This window comes from Saccopteryx bilineata, chromosome 2 (assembly GCF_036850765.1).
Source record: "Saccopteryx bilineata isolate mSacBil1 chromosome 2, mSacBil1_pri_phased_curated, whole genome shotgun sequence".
Lineage (NCBI taxonomy): Eukaryota > Metazoa > Chordata > Mammalia > Chiroptera > Emballonuridae > Saccopteryx > Saccopteryx bilineata.
This window is the reverse complement of record NC_089491.1, coordinates 271,966,064-271,980,388: the sequence shown is the minus strand read 5'-3', so window position 1 is coordinate 271,980,388 and position 14,325 is coordinate 271,966,064. Positions and strand designations below refer to the sequence as shown.

The following is a 14,325-nucleotide window of genomic DNA, read 5'->3' as shown; positions in this document are numbered from 1 at the left end:
CCTTTAAAAGTATTCATTGGTTTTAGGATATTCAGAGTTGTGCAACTATCACCATTCTCTAATTTTAGAGCATTTTTATTTATAACTCTCAAAAAACCCCATGACCACTCGCAGTGACCACATTCTCCCCTCCCCCTGGCAATCGCCCCTCTCTCTCTACTTTATGGGTTTGCCTAATCCGGACCTGTCAGATCAATGGGGTAAAAAGCGGTCCTTGGTCCTTTTGCTCATCAGCATCATGTTTTCAAGGCTCGTCTATGTTGTAGCATCATTCCAAAAGTTGTTTTTAACATTTTTTTTTTTTTTTCATTTTTCTGAAGCTGGAAACAGGGAGAGACAGTCAGACAGACTCCCGCATGCGCCCGACCGGGATCCACCCGGCACGCCCACCAGGGGCGATGCTCTGCCCACCAGGGGGCGATGCTCTGCCCATCCTGGGCGTCGCCATGTTGCGACCAGAGCCACTCTAGCGCCTGGGGCAGAGGCCACAGAGCCATCCCCAGCGCCCGGGCCATCTTTGCTCCAATGGAGCCTTGGCTGCGGGAGGGGAAGAGAGAGACAGAGAGGAAAGCGCGGCGGAGGGGTGGAGAAGCAAATGGGCGCTTCTCCTGTGTGCCCTGGCCGGGAATCGAACCCGGGTCCTCCGCACGCTAGGCCGACGCTCTACCGCTGAGCCAACCGGCCAGGGCCTGTTTTTAACATTTTTAACAGTATTTATTTGCCCATGATAAAGCCACAGTGGTTATTCTTTAAATAAATACAATTTTTCCCAGTTTTCCAGAAGTGATATCACAATGGGAATGCAAAAGCAGACACGAGCATCCAACTATCTTCTAACTAAACAAATTTGCAAATGTGTAAAACAATGTCACTCTTATTTATTTATTTTTTGAGACAGAGAGAGAGAGGAAGGGAGAAAGATGAGAAGCATCATCTTGTAGATGTGGCACATTTAGTTGTTCATTGATTGCTTTCTCATATGTGCCTTGATGGGGTGGGTGGGGCTCCAGTCAAGCCAGTAACCCCTTGCTCAAGCCAGTGATGTTGGTCTCAAGCCAGCAACCTTGGCCTCAAGTCAACGACACTGGGCTGCAAACCAGCATTAATCTCAAGCCAGCAACCATGGGGTCATGTCTATGATCCCATGCTGAAGCTGGCAACCCCGCACTCGAGCCAGCAACCCCGGGGTCTCAAACCTGGGTCTTCAGCATCCCAGGTCAACACTCTATCCATTGCGCCTCCACCTGGTCAGGCTCTGCTAATTTTTTTTAAACTTGTTTTCTACAAAAATGTTATGTTAACATGTAATGGGTTTATTTTTCTTAAATGTTTGAACAAATATTTTACATTTTGCCTGACCTGTGGTGGCACAGTGGATAAAGCATCGACCTGGAAATGCTGAGGTCGCAGGTTCAAAACCCTGGGCTTGCCTGGTCAAGGCACATATGGGAGTTGATGCTTCCTGCTCCTCCCCCCCTTCTCTAGCTCTCTCCTCTCTCTCCCTCTCTCTCTCCTTTCTAAAATGAATAAATAAAACAAAATTTAAAAAAATATATTTTACATTTTCCTCAGTTTTCATTTCTAACATGGTAAGCATCAGTAGATAAAATGCACAAAAACAAAAGCTCTTTGGGGTTCTCAATATGTAAGAGAGCAAAGGGGTCCTGAAAGCAAGAAGTGTGAGAGCTGCTATTTGAAAGAACTTTAAAGTAAGAAGCAGACATCAGTGCCCTTCACCCCTAACACCTCAGTATGCGTAACATTAGCGAAAGTTCAAAATTTGTCCTTGGTTCTTTTTGGTTTTGGAAAGATCAGTGTACAATAAAATGCACAAATTTGACATCATTCAACGAGTTCTGGCAACTGTGTACCCAAGCCCCTCTCAAGATATAAACATTATCATCACCCGAGAAGTTTCTCTCATGCCTCTTCCCTGTCAGTCCCCTCTCCAACCTCCCTCAGGGGCCAGTACTGCTGTGACTTCTCCCCCCACAGATGACTTGCACCTATTCTAGAACTTCATCTAAGTGGACTCAGTATATACTATTTTAGTTAAGGCTGATTTGCTTATTCCATTCAACATAACGTCTGAGAGTCACCCATGTTGTTGCACACCCCAGCAGTCTGTTCTTTCCCACGCGCTGCAACCTATTTCTAAGGCAGTATCTCTCAGACGAAAGGTCCATGAAGAAAAATAGGGCTGGTAACCATGATTCTAGTCAAACCCCCTTTTCTTTTGCCTTTTTTTTTTTTACAGTTAAAAACATCATGACTTAGAGGGGCTAAGTGGTATGTTGTTTATCACTGTCCTGTGTTGCTAATCAGTGGCACCACAGTCCTGTGTCATTTTTCTACCATATTCATTGCCATTTCCTAGTCTCGCTGTGTAAGAAAGTCCCTATAACTTTGTTACAGGAAATGGAAAGCTAATACCCAAATAATGAAGGTACTAGGCTTCCCTCAAAGATGTGTCTCAATGAGTAGATAAGCCAAACATTGTACACTAATACAGTGGAATACTGTTCCACTGTTCCAGGAACAATATACCGATATGCACTACATTGTGAGATAATCTCAAAAACATTATGCTAAGTGAAAAGAGTCAGACATATAGTATGATTCTATTTAGATGAAATGTCTAGAAAAGGCAAACCCATCAGCACAGAAAGCAAATCAGTAGTTGTCTGGGGCAAAGGTGGGCTATGGGACTAACCATAAAAGGGCATGAGGAAATCTTAGGGGGTGCCGGAATCTAGTTTTAAAACTGGACTGTGATCGCCTGACCAGGCGGTGGCGCAGTGGATAGAGCGTCGGACTGGGATGCAGAGGACCCAGGTTCAAGACCCAAGGTCGCCAGCTTGAGCGTGGGCTCATCTGGTTTGAGCAAAAGCCCACCAGCTTGAACCCAAGGTCGCTGGCTCCAGCAAGGAGTTACTCAGTCTGCTGAAGGTCCGCGGTCAAGGCACATATGAGAAAGCAATCAATGAACAACTAAGGTGCTGCAATGTGCAATGAAAAACTAATGATTGATGCTTCTCATCTCTCTCCGTTCCTGTCTGTCTGTCCTTATCTATCCCTTTCTCTGACTCAATCTCTGTCTCTGTAAAAAATAAATAAATAAAATAAAATAAATTTTAAAAACTGGACTGTGATCACTGATTGCACAACTAAAAACTCAATGATGCACACACTTAAAATGAGTATATTTTATGATATGTAAATTATGCTTCAATAAAGTTGCTAAACAACAACTTGCCTGGACAGTGGATGAAAGAGTCCTACTCAAGGGAGGAGACCCTATTTAATAATTTAAAAAACAAAGGCTTTTTTTTTTTTTTTTTTTTTTTTAGAGACAGAGAGTCAGAGAGAGGGATAGATAGGGACAGGCAGACAGGAGTGAAGAGAGATAAGAAGCATCAATCAACAGTTTTTCGTTGTGACACCTTAGTTGTTCATTGATTGCTTTCTCATATGTGTCTTGACCGTGGGCCTTCAGCAGACCAAGTAACCCCTTGCTCAAGCTAGTGACCTTGGGTCCAAGCTGGTGAGCTTTGCTCAAACCAGATGAGCCTGCACTCAAGCTGGCAACCTCAAAGTCTCGAACCTGGGTCCTCCACATCCCAGTCTGATGCTCTATCCACTGCACCACTGCCTGGTCAGGCCAAAGGAGGCAATTTAAAAGTCCCTGCTACTCAACTAGAAAATAGTTATTTAACATTGCAAACTAATATAATTATATGTGATTTTCAGAATTCATTGCAAGTGTTTCATTTTAATAGGCAAAGGGATTTATAAATTAACTTTCTCCAAAGCTCAGTACCAAGCTATCTGGGTAGGTCCCATAAGACAAAGTAATCCACTTGCAAATGGGCCAGTTACCATGTGAGCGTAGGAAGAGCTTTTCCAAAGCTAAAACTTTGGGTAAGTACCTGGGAACTAGGTTAACCCCCTTCCTTTCTGCATAAGAAGCTGCTTCTTGTTATGATGACTGAATCTGTCTCATGGTGACTGCCCAAAAGAGGCCCATAAGCTGCAGAAGGAACGAACAATAACTAGTTTCCCAGACAGATCCGCCCACTTGGAGAGGAGCATGCCTCAGCAGTCACACCATGCTGCCACAGTCCCCACTTTCCTCTCTCCGTGGCAACTGACACACCCCAAACCTCTTTTTCCACCTGGAGCCGGGCTCTCTCTGCTGGCCCCTTATGAGCTCTGGCTTAGCCTTCCTCTCCACTGTTACTCAGTCGGATTTTTTATGTTCACTTGAGACTCAAAAGCTAATGACAAGGAATTATTTCTGGAATTATTTTTCCAGATCTTAGACAGTTTTCTGGAGCTACCAAAAGAACCCCTCTTACACTCCTGCTTCTGGAAGCCTTCCTGCTGATGCCATCTAATCCTGAACAAATTAAGAACGCTAGATTTGGTGATGTGTCTTTGAGGGCATCAAGACCAGGCAATATTCCTCCAACACAACCAGTCTCAACTGAGTAAAAATGCCATTCAAGATAGATGATAGCATATATTTCAGCAGAAAAACACTACTTTCCAAAGGTCAGCTCGAAACTCCAAAACCTCCCCTCCCTGATCAGGCCCTCATGAGGCACAACAGAGGTTAGGGACGCAGAACAGAGTAGCGTGGACAGAGCCAAGGCGCCTGACCATGTCAGGCTAAGCGGGGACTTGCCCTGGCAGTAGTGAGGACCTCACTGTGTCACCGTGGTGCCTGGACACTGACTGGCCCTGGCAGCCCCTTGTGAGGGAAGCTGCCCAGCCCACAGGTCCGTCTGTCGGGGCGGCCCATGGCAGCCAAGTTCAGTGTGCAGAGCAGCAGTGGCCACACAGCTGACGGGGCCTTCTCAGCTTCCTCATTCCGGTAAAGGCTCCCAGGGCTCCAGCCAAAACCTCAGCCATTGTTAATTCCTTTTTCTTCTTTCATCCCCGATGTGCAATCCATCAGCACGTTCAAATCCCACCGTGAATCACCCACACCTCCTTACCCCCACTACTAGCGTCCTGTCTGAGAACGGAGCCAGCAGCCCCCAGAGGCACCGCCGCTTCCACTCACGGCCTCCTCCTGACAGGTCTCCACACACAGCCTCCATGTGTTCCCCAGGGCGACAAGCAGTTCCCCAGCAGGCCCCAGCCCTCTCTAGTCTTTCTGACCACTTGCGCCTGCCCTCAACATTCCAGCCACACTTTGCTGGCCCTTCTTCTGGCCCTGGACTGTGCCAACTTCATCCCACCTTGGGCCTCTGCCTGTGGCTCTTTGACTGCTGGAATGACTATCCACTCAGGTTTCAGTTCAACCTGAAATGTCACCTCCTCAAAGGACTTCTGTGACCAGCGGAGATAAAGTATCTGCCCACCCCAACCCCTGTGACCTGCCATCTTCCCTCTCAGTCTATCCTTCGCTGCATGAACACTATCGGTCTGCTTTGCTTACTGTGTCTCCCGCTAGAATATGAACTCCGTGAAGGGAGATGACTTGTCTGTCTGTTTCCTACTGCACCCCCAGTGGCTAGAGTAGTGTCTGGCCCACGACAGAGACCTGATGAATACTCTGAAAGGAATAAGCGCCTGTGCTGAGCGCAGCCAGTCCAAAGACCAGGACAGATGCATGCTCTGCAGCGGGGAGGGTCTGCTCAGAGGGAGGCCAGCAAGCCTCCTCCTCAAACGTGCGAATTGAAGGCTATGAGGCTAAATTTAAGTAGACAACTGGCAAACAGCACTGGTGGTGACAGGGAGCTCTAAGTGAGGTCTGTATGTGAAACATGGGCCACGAGCAAGCTCCAGCCAGGCCGAGGCAGAAGCTCCAAGCAGAGAACAGGACAGCAGGTAGGAGGGCCAGTTGGTGGCAACAGAAGCAAGGCCACAAAGAAAAGCAGAGCCGAAGAGAGGGGACCAGTCACCCAGGAGCAGTGTATCAGGAAAGGGCACACTCCCCAGCAGAGGACCCAGAGCTGCCAGGCACCCAGCTGCAGCCTCCACTGGAGTCAGGCCGTCCTAGGAGTTCTGGAACTATTGTGAGATGACCAGCACCCTTCCTAATGCTTGTACCAAACCCCACTGCACGGGCAATGGGCGAGAGGCTACCTGACCCCTGTGCCTCAAAGAGCTCTGGCTGAAACACAGTCCTGTAACCTGGAATTCGGACTGTAGACAGCCTTCCAGCAAAAGATGAAATCACCTATGCTATTTGCTGCCTGGACTGTACATATTATACCCAAGAAGTAATTCAATTCTGGGGAATAGGACCTTACATGGAATTTTTCATCAGACATTATATAAATCCTTAAAAATATGTAAAATCACCCTGGCCGGTTAGCTCAGCGGTAGAGTGTTGGCCTGGCGTGCAGGAGTCCCGGGTTCAATTCCCGGCCAAGGCACACAGGAGAGGTGCCCATCTGCTTCTCCACCCTTCCCCCTCTCCTTCCTCTCTGTCTCTCTCTTCCCCTCCCGCAGCCGAGGCTCCATTGGAGCAAAGATGGCCCAGGCACTAAGGATGGCTCTGTGGCCTCTGCCTCAGGTGCTAGAATGGCTCTGGATGCAACGGAGCAACGCGCATCGCCCCCTGGTGGGCATGCCGGGTGGATCCTGGTCAGGCACATGTGGGAGTCTGTCTGACTGCTTCCCCGTTTCCAGCTTCGGAAAAATGAAGAAAAAAAAAAATATATATATATATATATATATATATTAAAAATATGTAAAATTAACTTTCTACAATACCCTACTTATAGGAATTTTATTGGGGAGCAAGGATAAGGCCCCCTTTACAGACTTTTCCTCTTATAACAAGGGCCTTCCTATCACGAAATCCACTGAACTGGCCCTGGACTGTGCCAGTGAACTGTTATACCCAGTGAACTTGCTTACTCCAGGGCAGGCAGCTGTGTTCTCCTGCGGTGGAAGAAGAGGGAAGAAAGACTTTTATACCTTGGTCATGTGCTTAAAAACATTACCTCAAGAAACTCTGGAAACCAGTCTGTACTGGTTTCCTTTTGCTCCTATAACAAATGACAACAAAATTAATAGCTTAGAACAACACAAATTTATTTGATCCTGGAGATCAAAAGTCTGAATTGGGTGTCAACGGCTAAAATCAAGATGTTAGCAGCCTTCATTCCCTCTAGAGAGGTAAAGGAGGATCTTGCTCCTTGCCAGCTTCTAGAGAAGGCTCACATTCCTCAGCTTGTAGCCCCTGCCTCCCACTTCAAAGCCAGCAATGTCAGCCTCCCCCCCCCCCCCCCGCAGCTCTTTCTCTCTGGTTCTCTTTTTAATTTCCTCTTTGACTTTTATGGAGGACCCTTGAGATTACATTGGGCCCACCCAGATAATCTAAAATATCTCCCCGTTTTAAAGGCAGCTGATTGACAACCTTAACTCCTCTTTGCCCTATAACCTAACATATTCACAGTGGTAGGGATTAGGTGTGGACATCTTGGCAGGGTGAGGGCATTCGTTGCCGACCACTCCAGTCCACAGAGCCACAATACACACACCACCTAGCAAAAGCACTCAGCCTGTTATCCCACTCTAAAGCAACGTGCCCTAAATCACTGTTCCACCCAGGAGGTTTATCTCCGGACAACTGAAGATAAACAAATCACTCGGAGCAAGCCCAGGTGCCTGAGCGTCCTTTTCAATTCCATATATATTTCTTCATCACACAGTACGTGCCAAATACTGCTAGGCTCTCTGTGGGCAAATCAGAGGTGAAGAAGGCAGGAATCCTGGTAGGTCAGGTCTACATAAGGACACGTGGCAGAATCAGTAAGGGTCATGGATTTACAGAGGACCATGGTGTTCACTCCCGTTGGGATTATTAGGGCAACTTGTGCTCAAACCGAGCCTCGAAGGAACGGTAGGATTTCACCAGTGGGAAAGGGCAGCCATGAAAGGGCATGGAGCCACCTACAGGCAGTCACGTCCCCCATCCTGGATTCCCCATGCCTTCCTTAGGAGAGGACTTGGCAATTTTGACCTCCTCTCTAACAAGCCTGCAGACTTTTGTGAGCAGAACATTTCAGCTCTAGGCACAGTCTTGGACAAGTTGCCTGACCTCTCAGTGACAGGGCAAACTAACTTCTAAACTCAGTTTTCCTTTCTTTTTTAAAAAAAATATGAAAAATAAAAACCCTACCATCCCCTACCTGAGAGGGTTATTGTGAGAAATGCTTAAGATAACACAAAGAGAGTCTGGAATATAGTAGTTGCTCAGTTAATTTCAATTATCTACTCTTCTCCTACCCTAGCAAATACAGCCCCGGCACCCTCTCCTCCAACCTCTTTTCCCAGGCTCTTCCCAATTCTATCACCCTTTCCAACAGGACGGCAGTTAGCCAGTCGAACTCAACACAGAAAGGAAATTTGGTCCTGAGCCACTGAAGGGGAAAAGACAGGGAAAAGAAATAGTGGGGCACCCTCCTGGGGAATGAGTCATAATTTTTGACAGTTAAACTGGGGAAGGGGAGGTGCAGATTGAACCCTGAAGTTAGGGAAATGGTCCACACCGATACCGATGATGGACACGTGCACACGCTCAGTCTGGTTTCAGCACCCTTCCTCGGTACTACCATAGACCTGGTTCACATTTATCACAGCCCTCACTAACTGTTCTACAATGTCTGTTTTTCTTTCCCTTACCCCAAATTTGTGGGTTCCTCGAGGGCAGAGTATGTCTTGCTCATCCCTGTAGCCCTCGCTCCCATCTAACTCTTTACTGGCACACTGTGTAATGGTTAAAAGCTAAAGAAAGCACAGGAGAAGAAAAACTGCTTGTCTTTGGCATGGCTGCTGAAGAATAAAACTAACTTAGCCATTCGTGTAAAAGGGGCCCATTTACAACCAGTTACCAGGCCTGGCATTAGAAAGTTTCTCTACTGAAAACTTAAAATTTGAAAATTTGAAGGACACAGGGCTCTAAACCTTTAATCCCTGCTATTCCCTGAGTTTGGCAGAGACTCTGTGTTGGGTAAGGAACAGAGGGTACTATACAGGCCACATTTCCTCAAGGTCACAGTCCACAAACTTGTATCCCAAGGCTATCTATCTTATGGGTCCAAGTTAAAAGGTCTCCTCAAATCTCCACTTCAGCCCAAACCCACTGTACAGAGAGCTGCTTATCTCCAACGACATAAAAAGACCATCAATCACCCCTCACCAGACATTAACACCAAGCCTCCCTAATAAAGAGCTACATTAAAAAGTAGAGAATTAAAACCAAAACCAGTCTCAAAAAGCTATATACTCGATGTGTCCAGAATCTGCGTGGGTGATTTACATGTGTGACATTCCTAAAAATGCTAAGAGGGCAAGAACCATGAATTATGTTCTAGAGTACATAACTCCATTGTGGGGCCTTAGAAAGGACTGGCAAACCAAGAATGCATCTATTTAGTATTTGTGGAGAAGACATTTGAAAGCCACGTTAAAAGCCCCCAGGCAGATATGTTATTTTCTTCAGTTTACAGATGAGAAGCCTGGGCTCCCAATACATGTCAGTTGAATGAGGACGCAGAGCTGGACTGTGCCTGTTAAACCTCCTCTTGCCTCTTATTCGCCAGGTACTAGACACATTCACAGACATCATCTCAGTTAATCCTAACCTTCACTGTGGAGGGCAGTTTTTTTCCTCCCCATTTTACAGTGGCAGACAGAAAGGCTGAGAAAAGGTAAGCTTCTGTCATGTAAGTCTTGGGGAAAAGCAACCCTCCCCCCACCCCCACCAATGTTCCAGTCATTGAGCACACGATGAAGAATAAAATCAAGATGTTTAGCTACAGGACTATGTGGCATCACAGAGTGGGAAGGACATGGGTTTCAAGGAAGCGACATGAACATGAAGCTGCAGCCCCCCTTGGCACTGTTATTTACCCACGTGGGCCAGTGGGCACACGGTCTGGATTTCTCAAACGCCGATTTCCCCACCCCAAGCCAGTTTTGCCAAAGCCCCTTCAGGAGTCCAAGACTTTGCATGTTCAGGAACAGATCAAATTCAGAATCCCTAGACCACTTCACAGGACTGGAGGCGGGGGGGGGGGGGGGGGGGGGGGGGATTACCACAACTTCCCTTGCACTTCATTCCTCCCCAAAAGAGCTGTTGAACCTCATCTGGAAACAGCTGGAAGGCAGCAGTTTACAGGAAGCCAAATGCACACACAACGAGCACAGAGTGTACCAGGGAGAGTTAGGCAGCTAGAACTAAGGGGCCAGGGGAGAGACAGGAAGTTGAAGTTAGAAAGAGCCCAGGCCAGAAACAGTCACACAGATGGAGGCCCAGGGGCCTTCCTCCAGGCCGAGGAGGAGGAAAAAGACAGGAAACAGTGGAGATTGCTTAGGCCCCACTGAAAGGAAAGTCAGACCACCTCTGACACTACCCTTCTGCCCTGGCTGCCCCCCATTTGGACCCTACTTCTTTGAAAGCCGGCCTGTGGTCATGACAGGACAGCTGAGGTCACAATCTCCAGGCTGTTCTGCACTGCTATCTATGCCAGAGGCTATAGCCTAGACAACTGGTTTTGAGTCACTCCTCTGTCACCCAGTACTAAAGTTCCACACTGCCAACTCAACTAGAGGGCTATCCAAAACAGCCGTCCCCAGAGAGACAAAGAGCATCTTCATGAGACACTACTCAGCAGACACCCATTAGGGACCTGCTGTGGCAGGACTTGGGCACGGAGAGTAGCAGTAAAGCAAGGGAGCCAGCAGGTAGGAGGTGTTAAGAGCAAGGTAAGGCCCTAGCTGGTAGTTCAGTTGGTTAGAGCACCGTCCCAATACACCAAGGTTGTGGGTTCGATCTCTGGTCAGGGCACATATAAGAATCAACCAATGAATGCATAAATAAGTGGAACAACAAATCAATGCTTCTTTCTCTTTCTCTCTTTCTAAAAGCAATTTAAAAAAAGAACAAGGTTAGGCAGGTGAGGGACAGAATTTCTGAAGAAGGCTGAGTGGGGGAAGGACCGCAGCATTTGCCCAGAGCTGTGCTTCAAGCCTAGCCCAGCCTCACCATGGTGGATGCCTTTGCAGGCACCTGGAAGCTAGTGGACAGCAAGAATTTCGATGACTACATGAAGTCAATCGGTAATAAAAAAAAGATAAAATTTTAAAAAAGAGCAAGGTAAGTCTTCAACTAAACCGAGGATGCACTGTGCAATCAAGAAAGTTAATTGAGGAATGCCCAGTTGCCAAAATATTTTGGAACGACATGGGGGTAAGGGGATACCTTACTACAATTCCTTGGTGTTATTTAACAACAAGCCTTCAGGTTATCCAAACTGAGGGCAAAGGTGAGGTCGGTTTAGTTATTCCTTCAGCAGAGCTTAGGTGAGCGCTTTCACCTCCTGCTCCTCAGCCATCCATTCTCTCCCTGTACATGGAGTTTATATTAAAATAAAGAAGAGGATTCAGTTCTTTTAATAAAGCACATTCCTGTCATTCACCCCTAGTCTTGTATGAAAGGGCTCACTCACACTGGAGCACTCGCTACCACCTAGTTGGGTTTGATTCCAATGGAAGAGCTCAAAATTTGAGATGGAGTAAGTAGGGCTAAAAGAAGGCTTTGGGCTACAATCCCAATACCATCTGTTTAAAACAAAACAAAACAAACAAAAACCCAGAACATCTTCACAGGCTCCATGCCAGCTCAAACTGGCAAGACCAGAGAAGCAGAGCAGAGCTGGCCAGAGCGCCATTAAAGGGGGTGGGTAACCCACTGCGGCCATGTGGCAAACAAACCATCAGGGAACACTTCGAGAGGAAATGGGAGGGTGGGGGTATTTTTAGGAACATAACAAAGGAACAAACTGATTAATCATTTATTCCAGAGGAGGAAAATGTCACCCAGAGCCCTGTATTTAGTGTTTTAACTTCAGGTAAATGTGTAATGTTTTAACTTGGATGGAGTCCATGTCCATGGCTCTCCAAAAAGAAAGGGGGGTAGGAGAGAAGCAATGTACCTACTCTTCTTTACACTTTTCTGCAATCTCCTAGGAAACTTCCTGAGCTGACTGCAGAGTGGACCTAAGACAGCCCCAGCCAGTCCAGTGACTAAATCAATAACCCCCACTTGGCAGCGATCCTATCACGAGCTTGGTGCAGGGCTGGGCTCTCTGCACTGCAGCTAGTCCAAATGAGTTCTGTTGCTGAGGCAGAAGCTACCTGCGGCAAATACCTAGCACACACCGAGGAAGAGAGTGGAAAGGGAGGGCCCGGCGTTTTCCGTGACTTAGAGAAAAGAGACCTCCGCCCAGAGCCAAATCCACAGGGCAGGATGGTGTGTCCCGGGCGCCTGCCCTAAACACTGACATCTCCATATAATGTTTCAGGGCTAACCCGGAGAACCCTCCAACTTGCCAGGACAGACTGACACCTCCAACAGCTGTGGCTTCAAAAGTCTTCCTGGGAGACACCCAGGGTCCCTCCTCCCAAGTTGTGGGAGGGCTTCCCAATAAAGGGGATGCGAGGAGACCAAACCTCCCTCTGCTGGGACCACAAGGGAAGCAGCTAACGTTAAGGGAAGCATCTAACAATGAGCCAGACACTGGAGTAAGCCCTTTACCCATCTCGTTCCATCCCCACAACAGCCAGTGGAGGCAGGGAGGGCTGGCACCCCCTCTTTATAAAGGAGGAAACAGGCTGGAACCAGCAAGCAAGCCACCCCTGGGCAGGTGGGCTGGACCACACACGGCTGGAAGCACACAAAGCGTCTGGCGGAAGGGGCAGCTAGAAGTCGAGCTATACAAGATGTAGCCTCTATTTACACTTCTTTCTTTTCCAAAATCGGGAGCCTCAGGACCCTGGAGGGGAGGCACTGGCTGGGGACCGCGAAGCCGGAAGAACCCAAGCGCTGCTGACAGGCGGAGAGGCCGGGACACCAGACCCTCTAGCTTCCATCGGAGACGCCAGACCCATTCACCCTCCCGAAGGGGGAAGACCCAAGGAGAAAGCGTGAAGTCAGGGGTCTCCCCAAGCGGCCCAGCCCCCCCCCCACCAGCGCTTGTTCTGTCAAAGAAGGGAACGCAGCTCGACAGGTGGGACCGGCCGGGTGTCGCCGGGTCCCCTACCTATAGGCCAGGGTCATGCACTCGAAAAGCTTCGTGAGCGAGGCGTCGATGGACAGGTGGCAGGAGCTGGTCTTGCCGAAGCTGTAGGTCTGGCACGTCTGCTTGTTGACCGTGTCGAAATCGTAGCCCTTCTTGGGCGGGTGCTCGCGGTGCGGCGACGACACCATGAAGTGGCCGCTGTGGATGATCTGCTGGCGGCGCGGCGGTTCCTCGCGGCCCGGCCCGGCCCAGGGCGGCGGCGGTGCGGCGCTCGCGTGAGCCCGGGCCGCGGTGGCCGCGCCGGAGTCGGGCGGCGGGGACGGCTCATCTGTGTCCGAGTCGTCGTCGTCCTCAGGCACTGGTGGTTTGAGTAGCACCGGGCGGCCCTGGCTGCTGGGCCGGCGCGGGGAGCACATGAAGACGTCGGCGGCCATGGGAGCGCCCGACCCGGGGCATCCCCCGGGGGTCCTGGGCGACGCGCGCGAGCGAAGCTGAGCGACGCCGTCCCGGCCCGCGCGCGAACTGTCCGCGAGCGCGCCGTGGGGCGTGAGGGGGGAGGGCGCGGGCTGACGGGGCGGCCACGGCCTCGGCCCCGGCGTGACGTCACTGGCCCGTCTTGGCCAATCGGCGGCCCGCCTCGGCCTCTTAAAGGCGCAGGGAAGCCTTTCCGTATCTAGGCGGACAAAAAGAAAATAAAAAAAAAGTAGGAGAGCCGGGACCACGCCCCCGACCCCCGCCCCTCGCCGCCCCCTCCCCTCGGGTCGGCCCCAGTACCGTGAGACGCGCTGGCTAGGTAGTGGCACGCTCTGGTACTTTGGTCCAGGAGAGGCGTTGGCCGAGCAGGCGGCGCTGACTCCGCCCCGCGCTCCGGAGAATCGCCCTGCGGCCTCTCTGCCGGCGGGGCGGGCCCTCCACGTGGTGGGTGGGGGTAGGGTTCCTTCCCCCTCCCAGGCCTCGCTTTGCCCCTGAGTGGCCCGGAACTGGGTCCTAACAGCTCTTCTCTGATAGAGCTGGGTACTGGGATTGTCGTCCCCATTTTGCTGATGAGAAGACTGAGTCGCTGAACACCAAAGGAATTTTTGCAACGTGGAAACAAGATTGAGAAAACTCACCGAGACCTCACTAACAACGAGGAGGCAGAAACAGGCTCTGCCAAAGTGAAGGCATTTTCCGGGGGCATCACAGTTTGGAGAGAATGCCAGGCCCTGAACAAATTCCAAAAGGGGAAACTCTGAGTCATGATTTTGTTTTCTGTCAAGTGGGAAACAAGTCATGTGCC

General features: G+C 49.5%; 1 protein-coding gene across 5 annotated transcripts in view; it reads right to left on the bottom strand.

Annotated features, from left to right (window-relative positions):
• Window positions 1–13,894, bottom strand: part of MLXIP (MLX interacting protein) — a 64,336-nt gene extending 50,442 nt beyond the window's left edge. For all 5 annotated transcript variants that reach the window (XM_066260648.1, XM_066260651.1, XM_066260650.1 and 2 more), the window contains exons 1-2: window positions 13,821–13,894; window positions 13,068–13,719 (exon numbers count right to left, since the gene is read on the bottom strand). In XM_066260648.1, the coding sequence (XP_066116745.1) occupies window positions 13,068–13,480 (413 nt within the window). In that variant the 5' untranslated portion in view covers window positions 13,481–13,719; window positions 13,821–13,894. The remainder of the gene's footprint in view (window positions 1–13,067; window positions 13,720–13,820) is intronic.
• Between the last annotated feature and the right edge of the window lie 431 nt (window positions 13,895–14,325).